Here is a 14497-nt window from a genome sequence, read left to right as displayed (position 1 = left end):
ACTCCACTTGATACCGGCTGCCAACTAGACATGGAGCCATTGATCACTACCCGTTGAGCCCAACAATGTAGCCAGCTTTCTATCCACCTTATAGTCCATTCATCCAGCCCATTCTTCTTTAACTTGCTGGCAAGAATACTGTGGGAGACCCTGTCAAAAGCTTTGCTAAAGTCAAGGAATAACACGTCCACTGCTTTCCCCTCATCCACAGAGCCAGCTATCTCATCACAGAAGGCCATTAGATTAGTCAGGCATGACTTGCCCTTGGTGAATCCACGCTGACTGTTTACTATTCCCCCAATTGCCATGTTTACTATTCTTTCTACACATCGGGATGGGTTGTCCCTCTAACCTCAATAAGGATTCTTTAAAATACAGCCAGCTCTCCTGGACTCCTTTCCCCCTCATGTTATTCTCCCAGGGGATCCTGCCCATGAGTTCCTGCAGGGAGTCAAAGTCTGCTTTTCTGAAGTCCAGGGTCCGTATTCTGCTGCTCTCCTTTCTTCCTTGTGTTAGGATCCTGAACTCGACCATCTCATGGTCACTGCCTCCCAGGTTCCCATCCACTTTTGCTTTCCCTACTAATTCATTGGTACTGAGGGCTTCCATACTGGTGCCATCTTCACAGAGATGATATGGTCTATGTTCCTGTCTCTGACAGGAGGTACCGCTGCTTTGGTGCCTGTGCCCATAGGGTCCTTAGGCTTACTAGCGGTGTCTGAAATGGAAGTCCCAAGCAATTTGTAGGTACCATGCTTAGAAGCCGTCGGTGCTGTCAGCACTGAAATGACTGAACGTGCCGTGAATCTCCTCATTGTGAGGGCTCGTAGCTTTTTTTGTGGAGGTCTTGCACAGGGAATCTGAAGGTTTTTTCCCTCGGTTCACCCTCTTTGAAGGTAGAAGGCTGTGGCGATGGCTCGCATTGCCAAAGAGACTCAGGACCTGGATTGGTCACAGGTTGAAAAGGTCCCTCCATAAGGAGTAATTTCAGTTTTATTTCCCATTTTTTGGGGATCTGGCTTTCAGCTCTTGTCAAAAAGCACACTTCTGGGGAATGAGGGCCTGCCTGAGGCAATGGATGCAGCGGAAATGTCCATCTGTTACTGGTGTGGCCTCCCTGCAGGAGAGGCACCGCTTAAAACTGGGGGAAGCCAGGCATGCCCCTTGCTGGGGACAATCTGTGGGTGGGTGGGGGGGAGTCAACCTTTAAAAAAAAATTTTTAAAAATTGTTTTGAACAGGAAAGAAAACCCTATCAAACTAAGAAGAAAGGGCGAACGAAAACACTAATAATATCCAAGAGAAAGACTTGTAAAGAGCTAAAGTATCCATGAACAGACTGCTAATTACTCTGTATCTAGCCAGGGGCAGTGGAGAAGGAACTGAGGGTGGTTTGCCTGTGCAGCGCTACTTAGCCTCAAGGCAGAGCATGAGGGAGGGAGGGTGCATGTGTGGGCCAAACAGACACGGCTACCAAAAGATCTCTGATCAGAAGCACAGGGACACAGACACAGCTCCAGTGGAGCACCCACAGGGACACTGCTCGAAAGAGTAGTAAGGATTGTGAAATAAGAGACTTGTTACTAGCAGCTTATATTGTTCAGAGGTGTCTTTCAAAAAAATCAGCTCATCCACTCTACGGTCCAATCCCCTCCTGTCCTTGCAGCGGCACCATTTACAAACCCACAGTGTGCGAACACACTCTGCAAAGCGATGGTACATAGGCCCTGGGCACGTTCCTCAACTCACATCACCGACTTAGCAATTTCAAATACAGCAGAATAAGAATTAATTCATTTGGGTTTGTGAAGGAGGTGTGGCAAGATGGCCGATGTTAGTATGGTGGGTCCTGCGCTTTTCTTGGCAGGGGACTAAGACACCACCCCTTGCCCCTGCTCTTGGGATGCTGAGGTCCCCGACAGTGGCCCGGGAAGGTGGTAGAGGAGGGAAGTGGGGGGAGGGGTCTGGGTTTGCTCACTCTGAGCCCCAGCCCCTCTCAACCCCTGCGGGTTCTTACCCTCTTCTCCCTTGGGTGGCAAACCTTCAGTCCTTAGATGTTGGGGGAGGAAGTATCCCTCCCCTGCTGGGGCAGCGTCTCCCTTATGTCGGTTCTCTGGTTTTTCAAATCGTACAACACACCTCCAAGCTCCAGTCCTCGCTCCTTTCTCCTCCTCCCGTGACTGCCTGAAGCAGGGGGTTTTGTTAGGTTCCTCATAGGGCTTAATTGACTATAGGTGCTCCAATTAACCTGTAGGAACCCTCCCTAGTCTACAGAGAACTATGCCTTAATTAGCCTAGGGCTTATATATTTCCCCTCTACCACTGTCCCCTGGCCCTCCCGTATCACAGAGGACAAAGATACATCAAGAGCCATTACCCTCTGATCCCACTGAGGGTTACCAAAAGAAACTACAGCATTTGCTCAAGAAACTCCCTGAAAAAGCACAAGAACAAATCCGCACAGACACACCCCTGGAACCTCAACCTGGGGTATTCTATCTGCTACCCAAGGTACATAAACCTGGAAATCCTGGATGCCCCATCATCTCAGGCATTGGCACCCTGACAGCAGGATTGTCCGGCTATGTAGATTCCCTCCTCAGGCCCTATGCTACCAGCACTCCCAGCTATCTTCGAGACACCACTGACTTCCTGAGGAAACTACAATCCACCAGCGATCTTCCTGAAAACACCATCCTATCCACTATGGATGTAGAAGCCCTCTACACCAACATTCCACACAAAGATGGACTATAAGCCGTGAGGAACAGTATCCCCCATAATGTCACAGCAAACCTTGTGGCTGAACTTTGTGACTTCATCCTCACCCATAACTGTTCCACATTTGGGGACAATGTATACCTTCAAATCAGCGGCACTGCTATGGGTACCCGCATGGCCCCACAGTATGCCAACATTTTTATGACTGACTTAGAACAACCCTTCCTCAGCTCTCTTCCCCTAACGCCCCAACTCTACTTGTGCTACATTGATGACATCTTCATCATCTGGACCCATGGAAAAGAAGACCTTGAGGAATTCCACCATGATTTCAACAATTTCCATCCCACCATCAACCTCAGCCTGGACCAGTCCACACAAGAGATCCACTTCCTGGACACTACAGTGCTAATAAGCGATGGTCACATAAACACCACCCTATACCGGAAACCTACTGACCGCTATTTCTACCTACATGCCTCCAGCTCTCACCCTGACCACACCACACGATACATTGTCTACAGCCAAACTCTACGATACAACTGCATTTGCTCCAACCCCTCAGACAGCGACAAACACCTACAAGATCTCTATCAAGCATTCTTACAACTACAATACCCACCTGCTGAAGTGAAGAAACAGACTGACAGAGCCAGAAGAGTTCCCAGAAGTCACCTACTACAGGACAGGCCCAACAAAGAAAATAACAGAACGCCACTAGCCATCACCTTCAGCCTCCAACTAAAACCTCTCCAACGCATCATCAAGGATCTACATCCTATCCTGAAGGACGACCCATCACTCTCACAGATCTTGGGAGACAGGCCAGTCCTTGCTTACAGACAGTCCCCCAACCTGAAGCAAATACTCACCAGCAACCACACACCATACAACAAGAACACTAACCCAGGAACCTATCCTTGCAACAAAGCCCATTACCAACTGTGTCCACATATCTATTCAGGGGACACCATCATAGGGCCTAATCACATCAGCCACACTATGAGGCTCGTTCACCTGCACATCTACCAATGTGATATATGCCATCATGTGCCAGCAATGCCCCACTGCCATGTACATTGGCCAAACTGGACAGTCTCTACGTAAAAGAATAAATGGACACAAATCAGACGTCAAGAATTATAACATTCAAAAACCAGTCGGAGAACACTTCAATCTCTCTGGTCACTCGATCTCTGACCTAAAAGTCACAATATTACAACAAAAAGACTTCAAAAACAGACTCCAACGAGAGACTGCTGAATTGGAATTAATTTGCAAACTGGATACAATTAACTTAAGCTTGAATAAAGACTGGGAGTGGAAGGGTCATTACACAAAGTAAAACTATTTCCCCATGTTTATTCTCCCCCCTCCCCTCCACTGTTCCTCACACATTCTTGTCAACTGCTGGAAATGGCCCACCTTGATTATCACTACAAAAGGGTTTGTTTTTTTCCCCTCTCCTGCTAGTAATAGCTCACCTTACCTGATCACTCTGATTACAGTGTGTTTGGTAACACCCATTGTTTCATGTTCTCTGTGTGTATAAAATCTCCCCACTGTATTTTCCACTGCATGCATCCGATGAAGTGAGAGGTAGCTCACGAAAGCTTATGCTCAAATGCATTTGTTAGTCTCTAAGGTGCCACAAGTACTCCTTTTCTTTTTACTGTGGCCATTGCGTACACAGAACAACCTTATGGGACTTACCTGGCTCCACCACCTCCGAGCACTAGGGCCACAGCATTTCCAGTCAAAACACGGGCTAGTCGAGAGAAGTCAGAGTGACGGTCTGGTGGTTTCTGAAATACTCGTTCATACATTTCTATCTGCAGGGCAGAGAAAGGGCAATTTAGAGCATGGTTTATCACACATGTGCAGTGAACCATTAGGAAGTAGGTAGACATAGCTAGATTAAAGCTAGCACTGTAACAGTAGCCAAATCTTCACTATTATTGTTACCTGTGTTAGGTGGATTCAAGTGAAGGTATAACTGTAGCATGGGTAGGATCCGCATGCTGGTTTTAATCTGGCTACCACTAGATGCTCTCTTCATGGCAGTCCAGAACTGCAAGCCACCATGTTACCACTCTGCCTTAGCAAGTGTGAGCATGAACTTTGCTGAAGATTAGCATGTCTGTCAGCTCCCTGAAACTCCAGCCTTTCTGCCTTGCTAGCCAACTCCTCAAGTCTCTAGCAGTCTAAACCCTGTCTTGCAGGTAACAGTGATCCCCACATTCCTGAGTTCCCCAGACACATCTCCCTGGAGCGTCCTGTCCCTCTCCCCAGTCACTCACAGAAGTTAAGTTCCCTGTCTCCAAAAGAGACTCAGCACACACCAGTCTGCTAGCTTAGCTAAAGACTCACACTGACTTCAATATAACAGCACTGAGATGATTTATAGTACAACTAAAAATGCATTTATTAACAAAGAACAGAAATTTAAGTGATACTTAGCAAGAGTAAAAGAACAGGCATGGCTACAAACAAAATAATATGAAACATGCTTTCCAATGTCTACTACTAACTTTGCCTAAACAGCTTTCTCACTTACATCAAGCCACCAGCATCTCCAATCCTTCTGGCAAGAGGATCCAATGTTCACAGAATCAGAGGGTGCTGTCTCCTTTGTTCCCTAAATAATGGACAACTAGAGTATCTTTCTGGTCTCCTTATATTTCCCCAAAGTCCATTGTCTTTCCTCAAGAGCCAGGGAGACTTCCTGGGGATACAGACTCTGTCCCCTAGCGTGCTCACTAAGCTATTTTCCCCTTTTTAACTTGATTGCTGTGATTATCTTACATGTAAATGTGCTTTCATTGTCCTCTGCCTGCAAGCAAGTCGGACAGACAGGTCAATGCACATTCCTTTGTTTAGGGTAGGCTGGGTTTATGCACTGCCGTACAAACACATCTGAAGAACATACTTCCAGCACATACATAATTCATTATACACAACTTGTATATACATCACGCGTCACCAGTTTACATACGATACCGTACAAGATATCCTTCGGATATATATTATGATGACAGTGTGTTGGGTTTCAGAGTGTGTCAGGCCTGATATGAGTTACTGTACAGTGGGCCCCCTGCCAGAGGGCATGAAGGTGCTCTTGGGGTCACACACAAGTAACAACACGAGTGAAGACATGATGGCACGGGCTTGTACTTGGGCAGCTAGCCCGAGTACAGGCCCACCAGGGACCCTGGATACATCCTCAGGTTGCTAACCTGTGCTGAAGCCTGTGCCACTGGTCTTTACTGCTATGGTTACCCAGGCTAGTTTTCATCTTGCTCCATCTACGCATGCTACAATAACACCTTCACTTGCAGCTAAGGTGTACTCTAAATGACGAAGCTGCCCTTGGGAGGAAGATCATGTGTGTTTGAACAGAGACTTCATTCTTCAAGGAGCTACCAATTATCACCACTAGGAACATTCCTGTCCTGGACAGAGACCTCAATTTGTAGAGCTTCAATTGTTCAAAATAGTAACAAATGTCTAATTTCACTAACAATAACATTCCTTACCACTTCAAGTGTCCCTGAAAAACAATCCTACAAGCAACCTAGGGGCACGCTATAAATCTCCTCTTCCCAGACCGTTCACATGCCTTCAATTTGTACACTTGGGCTTTACCTTTGATCCTCAACTATTCCCCTTTCACTTTTTCTGTATCTGTATATCTGCTTTTTAGTATCTGTGGAACAATACCTGTGTCCACCACTGCTCGGATCCTCATTCAGACCTACATCTCCTGTTGCCACAGTTCTTACAATAATTTTCAATATAGGCTCACCAAGTTCAAGGTCACTAGTATGTGCATGGTACTGCTAACCAGTTTCACACTTGTACAAATAAGTGCAACAACTTTACCCCAACCTCAAATTCTCCCCATTCGTTTCAGAACACTGCTCCAAGGTGAGGCCCCATCACCTACCCTGTCCTTGCCCCTTTTCTCTGCTCATTCTCTCACTGAATGTTTGCCTCTATACTGTCTTGCCACTGCTCAGGCAAGCACCACCTCATCTGCAGCTTCAGCTGCACAGAAAAACTCCCCTGTTCCTCTGCTTCATCAGCTCTCCTCCATTTCTTTTTATCTGAAAATCTCTCCCCTCCCCTCCATGTATCTTTTCATTCCTTTTTTCCCTCGGCCATTTATTATTTAACTCTGGGAAGCACCTGGAGATGCCTTTGGCATGGAAGAAATTACACAAATTAAAGTTTCTTTAATTTTATGGCAAGCACAGTGCAGCTGGGATATTGCAAACATCTCTTATCACTTATGCAAATCTCACTCATCTGGATCAAGGTTCTGTCCCCAGAAAACAAAGGGACTAATAAATAGTGGGGGAAGCCTTCTTGCTGGCTCTCTAATTACCTGGCAAAGGGTTGCCCAGGGAGAAGGGGACACTCAGTACCTAGAGCCAAGGAAGGTACGGACACACTGAAAACACTTTTGTACCCAGCATCTATTTAAATGCTTTTAGGGTATTTTTACACTGGAATAAAAGATGCTGTGCTGGGCCGGAGCAGAGCTGGGGACAAAGCGGGGCTGGGCGGTTTTCCCTCCCTGCCCCCCGTGGGGGCTGGGCTGGGCCCCGCTGTGCGGTGTCCCCCCAGAATGTTCCTCCGCACTCCACAGTTTGGGGACCATGGATCTACGCTGCTGTTGTTACATATGCTCGGGGAGCTGCCCATGTTTGAACATTACATACTGCTGAAAGAAGGGTGCAGTGTAGATGCACTCTTAGTCTCCCTGGTCTTCCCCCCGCATTGGTAATAGTGAAAAACAGCCAACATGTTAACCTCATTTATCCAGACCTCCAGTGATCTAGTGCTTTGGGGTGTGCTTTGAGACCTTAATCGGGATTGTAAATTACTGCCTCAACAGCGGGCTAGTTCACAACATTATTTCAATCTCTGACACTCCCACCTTAGAATACAAAGAACGTGTTTCAGTGATCACATTAAGTGTCCCGATTAATGGCAATGCCATTGCACCTCTGTGTGTGTGTGTCCCTTTCCAACTTGTTTGTTTTCTCTGTCTCTTTCATCCTCTCCTCCCTCTGCCTGGTCTTCTTCTGAACACTGTCTTTACATCTCTCTCCCCAAATCCCAGAAGGCATAAGCTAAAGATCAAATTTTTAAAAATATTTTGCATATAACTAGAGAAATCCTTTTTATATCAGACTTCTCACTCTACCAATCCTGCAATGCTCTCTATCAAATAAAGAAATTTACACAAATGGGTTTTGTTCAATATCTTCATTAATGATCTGGAGGATGGTGTGGATTGCACCCTCAGCAAGTTTGCGGATGACACTAAACTGGGAGGAGTGGTAAATACGCTGGAGGGTAGGGATAGGATACAGAGGGACCTAGACAAATTGGAGGATTGGGCCAAAAGAAATCTGATGAGGTTCAACAAGGACAAGTGCAGGGTCCTGCACTTAGGACGGAAGAATCCAACGCACCACTACAGACTAGGGACCGAATGGCTAGGCAGCAGTTCTGCAGAGAAGGACCTAGGGGTTACAGTGGATGAGAAGCTGGATATGAGTCAACAGTGTGCCCTTGTTGCCAAGAAGGCCAATGGCATTTTGGGATGTATAAGTAGGGGCATTGCCAGCAGATCGAGAGATGTGATCGTTTCTCTCTATTCGACATTGGTGAGGCCTCATCTGGAGTACTGTGTCCAGTTTTGGGCCCCACACTACAAGAAGGATGTGGAAAAATTGGAGAGAGTCCAGCGGAGGGCAACAAAAATGATTAGGAGTCTGGAACACATGACTTATGAGGAGAGGCTGAGGGAACTGGGATTGTTTAGTCTGCAGAAGAGAAGAATGAGGGGGGATTTGATAGCTGCTTTTAACTACCTGGAAGGTGGATCCAAAGAGGATGGCTCTAGACTATTCTCAGTGATAGCAGATGACAGGACAAGGAGTAATGGTCTCAAGTTGCAGTGGGGGCGATTTAGGTTAGATATTAGGAAAAACTTTTTCACTAGGAGAGTGGTGAAACACTGGAATGCGTTACCTAGGGAGGTGGTGGAATCCCCTTCCTTAGATGTTTTTAAGGTCAGGCTTGACAAAGCCCTGGGTGGGATGATTTAGTTGGGGATTGGTCCTACTCTGGGCAGGGGGTTGGACTAGATGACCTCCAGAGGTCCCTTCCAACTCTGATATTCTATGATTCTATGAATACCTGCCCCTACACAGTTAATGAAAGAAGGGAATAATGCACAGACAGCAGGGGAAATTAAGGACACACAATATTCCCACACTGGTGCTCTAATCATTGTGACATTATAAAATCCAACTGGAGCTGCCACATTTGGGGATAATGATGAAGAAACATTCATTTAAGAATAAATGTGTTAGACATCTGGGTAGGAATTAACATATCTGAAACAACAGTAAGTGCTCAGGTGCAGAACATCCATGACATAGCAAAACAAAATAGCTGGCAGCTGAATATGAATTCCAAGGCACTGTACTCCAAACTAGGCCAAATGCTGCCTTTGTTTTTCCACTGCACTTCATCAGTGCATCAGTGTTTGGAAATATATAGTTAGATATCCCAAGACCAGTTGAGCAGAAAAGCAGCGGGCAGAGCTGCCCTGAAATCATCAATAACTATTTTTCTTACACATGTAAAGTTTCTTTATTTGAAATCCACTCTTAATACCTATAGAATAGTTATAGTAGTACTGTCAGAGATTTCCAAAACCATGAAAAGTCATTGGGAAACAGTGTATGTATTTATTCATGAAAAGAATTCTTTAAATATTTATCCTTAAAGACCTTTTTCTGTATCTAAATATCTGATTAACTTTACTGTAGCTATAAATGTGAGCAGCTGTATTTGAAAGAGAAATCACCAAGTTTGATTCAGCTTTGAAGCTGAACCTTCTCTGGATTTGGATAAATAATAATAACAGTGTCTTAATAGGTTTCAGAGGGGTAGCCGTGTTAATCTGTATCAGCAGAAACAACGATGAGTCCTTGTGGCACCTTAGAGACTAACACATTTATTTGGGCATACGCTTTCGTGGGCTAAAACCCACTTCATCAGATGCATGGAGTGAAAAATACAGCAGGCAGGTACATATATTACAGCACATGAAAAGATGGGAGTTGCCTTACCATCTGATGAAGTGGGTTTTAACCCAGGAAAGCTTATGCCCAAATAAATTTGTTAGTCTCTAAGGTGCCACAAGGACTCCTTGTTGTTTTTGCTGGTATCTTAATGTGTCCCATATGGTTTGTTTACTGTATTTCCTCAGCTCTCAATATTGCAGGACAAAACAACCCTAAGTTATCAGACAAGTCCAAATGTAAAAGCTTTCACAGAAGAAATGGTTACTCACCCTGTGCAGTAACTGTGGTTCTTTGAGACGTGTGTCCCTACGGGAGCTCCAATCTAGGTGCGTACTGATTGGAGATTTTTCATAGCAGTGTCTGTGTCACCTTCGCATGCATGCTAGTCAGTCTTGTGCCCTGTTCCATTGTTATATAACCGCCCACAGTTCCTTCTCTAAAGCCAAGCTCCACAGCAAAAAACTCTGAAGCAGAGGGGAAGGAGGACAGGAGGTTGAGCACCTGCAGGGGGCCACAACTTGAATAACCACAGTGATTGCACAGGATGAGTAACCATTTCTTCTTCTTCCAGCAGTGTCCTTATGGGTGCTGCACTCTAGTGATTTCTGAGCAGTTCCCTCTAAGGTGGGGGAGACTTTGGAGTCCAGTACCAAAGAAAGTAAAGCCAAATCAAACACAGTATCTGCAGCAGAGTTGTGAGTTATAACATTGTGTTCAGTGAGCAAGTAGCAGCTTTACGTATTTCAATAATGGGCACATGCTTGAGGAATGCCATAGATGTGAAAATGGACCTAAAAGAATGAGTGTATATATTCAAAGGTGTTTGAATATTGAAAGATTTGTAGCAAGAATTAATGCAGGCTGATCTCCATTTGGAAAGCCTCTGATTAGAGATTGCAGACCCTTTTGACCTATCTGCCACAGAGACAAACAACTTGTGGGTCGTTCTGAAGGACTTTGTCCTATCCAGATAGAAGGCCAGGGCTCTCCTGACTTCATCTAGATAACCAGGAGGCACTGCTGCAGCAGTGTGGGGTGGAAAACAGGCAGATAAATGGGTTAGTTAATATGAAACTTGGAAGAAACTTTGGGTAAAATTTTTGAGGGGGTTGCAGCACGGCCTTGTCCTTGTCCTTAAAAACTACTGTGAAAGGGGGGCATGTAATCAGGGCTCCTAGTTCCCCAACCTGCTGCGCCAACGTGATGGCTATCAGGAATGGAGCATTGCACAGGTAGCTATTGGTTCAAACTGGGGTCCTGTGAGACATTTAAGGACTAGACTGAGGTCCCAAACAGGAGTAGGGCATTGGACTCGCATGTAGAGGTTTTCAAGTCCCCTGAGGAATCTCGCTGTGGTTGGGCGGGCAAAGACAGAATAACCCTTTATTGGGGGGTAGAAAGCCATTATGGCTGTCAGATAAACTCTTATGGAGTTCATCAAAAGTCCCAAGCTTTTTAGAGTTAGGATATAGTCCAGTATATCCAGCGGCAATGAGGTCATTGGTGGCATATGTTTGAAGTCACACCAACAGACAAATCTCGTCCATTTTTGAGAGTACGTGCAGCGAGTGGACTGCTTTCTGCTGTGCAACAGTATTCATTTTACATCCTCTGAGCAGGCTGCCTGTGAACCACCAACCATAGTTTGAGATGAAGCACTGCGAGACTGAGGTGAAGGATCATCTCGCTTTCCTGGGAGAGGAGATGAGGAGCAGCGTGGAGAGTGATTGAGAGCAAACGGTCAGCTGAATCAGGTAAGAAATCTGGGCCGGGTCGGAACTGTTAGGATGACTCTGGCTTTGTCCTTTTTTATTCTGAGCATAACTTTGGAGCCCAAGTGGGTTTCTTCCGTACCAAGGAAGCAGAAGCGCTCTTCTTGCCACCTCAGTCTGCTAACAGTGCAATCTCTCCAGACCAAGGTTTTGCCATCTTTCAGTCTAGCAGTGCCCTGGGTATTGGAGGAACCAGCCACCTCGTGGGTACCTGACTGGAGAGCAGATGGTGCCTTAGTGGTTAAAGACACTGACAACCTTGGCTTTTTTGAGGTAGATTCTCTACCTGGTGATCCAAGAGCATTGTCCTCTGAGGAATTATGAGAGGAGTCTTGGGTCTCCTCTTAGATGACCCAGAGATATGGGGCTCCAATATTGTGGACGCAGCAGATTTGCTCAGATACCAGAGTACAGGGGGTGCCCCTTGGCATGGATCAGAAGCCAGGCACAGAAAGCTCTCCATCAGGAGGAAATGAAGTTCTTCATTTTTCCTGGCATGACAGACAATGTTTGAAGCTGGAAGAACCAGACATAACCTCCCAGTGAACAAGAACTGCTACCTAGTATCCATAATATATAACATATATGAAAGAAAAATAAACATTTTTTTAAACTAGGACACTTAAACTACTACTACTTACAACTAATTAGTCTAATGCTAAGAGCTACTAAGGGCAGGTCTACATTATGGGGCTAAGTTGACCTAAGTTATGCAACTCCAGCTACTCCAGAATAAGTTAACTGGAGTCGACGTACCTTAGGTGGACTTATTGCGGTGTCTACACCATGCTGGGTTGACAGGAGAAATTCTCCTGTCGACTTACCTTATGCTTCTTGTGCCGGTGGAGTACTGGAGTTGACGGGAGAGTGATCGGCAGTTTCGGCAAGACGTAAATAAAAGAAAATGATGCTTTAGTTGGGGATTGATTTAGTTGGGGATTGGTCCTGGTTTGAGCAGGGGGTGGGACTAGATGACCTCCTGAGGTCTCTTCCAACCCTGATATTCGATGATTCTATGCTTCCATAAGTTGCATTCAGAGTTCATAAGCCAAAATGGGGGAAGGCAGAAAAATGGTAGATGTGGAGAGCAGTAACCACAGACATGATGTTACTACGATATTAAGAGTCTGGGCTTTAATACAAACAATGATTTTAATGCCAGGTTTGTCAACAGTTGCACTTGCACAATTGGTACTGTCTGTATGTAGGAGGTAAAGATCACAGGAATATTATGACTCACATCTGGTGGGTGGGTTTTCTCCTGGAAGATCAGAAGGTAGATCAAAGCTGTTCATATTGAAGTGTCGAAGACCCACTCACAAATTCTCACCCAGAAGGCTGTAATTTACACAGCTAAAAATAATGAAAGTTCCTTTTTAAAATATAAGAAAATTGAAGTGTGTATGTTTGCTTCCCTCTAAGAATGTTTACGTTAGTATTAATGCTGACCAATACAGGGTCGGCCACAGATGCTGCACAAGCATAACTGAAGACAACTAACTTACAGGCAAAAGCCAAATATTTCTCTTCTTCATTGATATGTTCCCTAATCCCTTACAGACACAATGCAATTAGGAACAGACCCAGATGGACTTACAAGACTCATCCAAGCAGCAACAGATGAGGGGGGCTGGCCCTTAACCAGTGGGTCTGAATCCTGTACTTGGCAGCAGAGATCCGTATGAGAGAGGTCAATCGAAGACATGCAGTCTCCCAGGTGAACAGGTGCCAGAACAGACAACAGCGTACCCCCCAAGAGCTAGAGCCTGCTCAAGGATTTCAGGCTCCCAACTGCTCTGAAGCCTCTGACTTTTGTGAGTCTATGAAAAAAATACATGCCATAGAAAGTTATGGATGGAGGAACATGCTTTATAGCCCTGATATTCAGACAATGCTGCATGGCTCTTAGCATGGTGGCAGTATCTGGGTAATCCTTTGACCTTGTAGCTGGCAAGTACCTTGTCAGGGATAGGAGATAAAGGAAATTAAAGGTTGCAACCTTGGATAATTGTCTCTAGAACTCATTTGTCCATTATGGAGAACCATGTGGAGAGGGGAGTGAACCAAAGGACAAGAAGGCACAAACATGTCCTCATCCCTCCTTCCTAGTCATGGCTGACAGATTACACCTTCAGACACACAGAGAATTGGCTCAGCTTGTGTTCTTAACAAAATAATTAAACGAACTGAACAGGATTTAAGTTTTATTTTAGATGTCATAATCAGAGCGAAGCTCACAAACCTGTTTCCGCCAACATTTCAAAACAAACCAGTGTTAAGGGATGTTAGCTTCCCTGGTATTTAAAGGGGGGACCTAGGTCAACAAATGAACTAAGGGAAGGCTTGCCAGCCAAACATAGGGAAATAATCACATTTTCATCTATAAACTGAGGCAAAGAGGATACGGTCAAAATATTAGGCATATAACCCACATTTAGGTACTAACGAGAGGTGGCCTAATTTTCAAAGTTGCAGAGCACTAAGAGCTCCCAGTGTAATCAATAGGATAGAACTGATCCCTAAATGAACAGCTAAATTGAGCTGAAACTCTCTCTCGCTTTCTAACACTACACCAGTTTATCCACTTTAAAGATGGACCTGCCTGCAAAATAAGTCACTTCCTTCACTACAACTTCAACTAGGCAAAACCCCATGATATACAACCAAGTTTCACATTGATGCCATTTACCATTGTTCTGACATTTTGTTACAAAACCTGGAGGCTCAGGGAATTTGTAAGAGAAACAGCTACTCGGCCTTCATTGCATTAAGGTGGCCACCAGTTCTGACCACATGTTTAAAAGACTCCCTCTTCCACTGAGTTGAGAATGTGCAATTGCCCTGCATGACAAGATATGCACTGTGCAACTTCTTGGGAAAGATAAAGTCATGACAT

General features: G+C 45.2%; 1 protein-coding gene across 7 annotated transcripts in view; it reads right to left on the bottom strand.

Moving 5' to 3' along the window:
• Positions 1-14497, bottom strand: part of PNPLA7 (patatin like phospholipase domain containing 7) — a 398841-nt gene that overhangs the window by 103500 nt on the left and 280844 nt on the right. For 6 of the 7 annotated variants that reach the window (XM_043530657.1, XM_043530661.1, XM_043530656.1 and 3 more), the window contains 2 exons: positions 5278-5358; positions 4434-4552 (listed from right to left, as the gene is read on the bottom strand). In XM_043530657.1, coding sequence (XP_043386592.1) covers positions 4434-4552; positions 5278-5358 — 200 coding nt within the window. The remainder of the gene's footprint in view (positions 1-4433; positions 4553-5277; positions 5359-14497) is intronic. The other variant, XM_037879742.1, reaches the window with a different exon arrangement.

Source organism: Chelonia mydas, chromosome 16 (assembly GCF_015237465.2).
Source record: "Chelonia mydas isolate rCheMyd1 chromosome 16, rCheMyd1.pri.v2, whole genome shotgun sequence".
NCBI classification, from domain to species: Eukaryota; Metazoa; Chordata; order Testudines; family Cheloniidae; genus Chelonia; species Chelonia mydas.
This window is presented reverse-complemented; position numbering and strand designations above follow the sequence as displayed.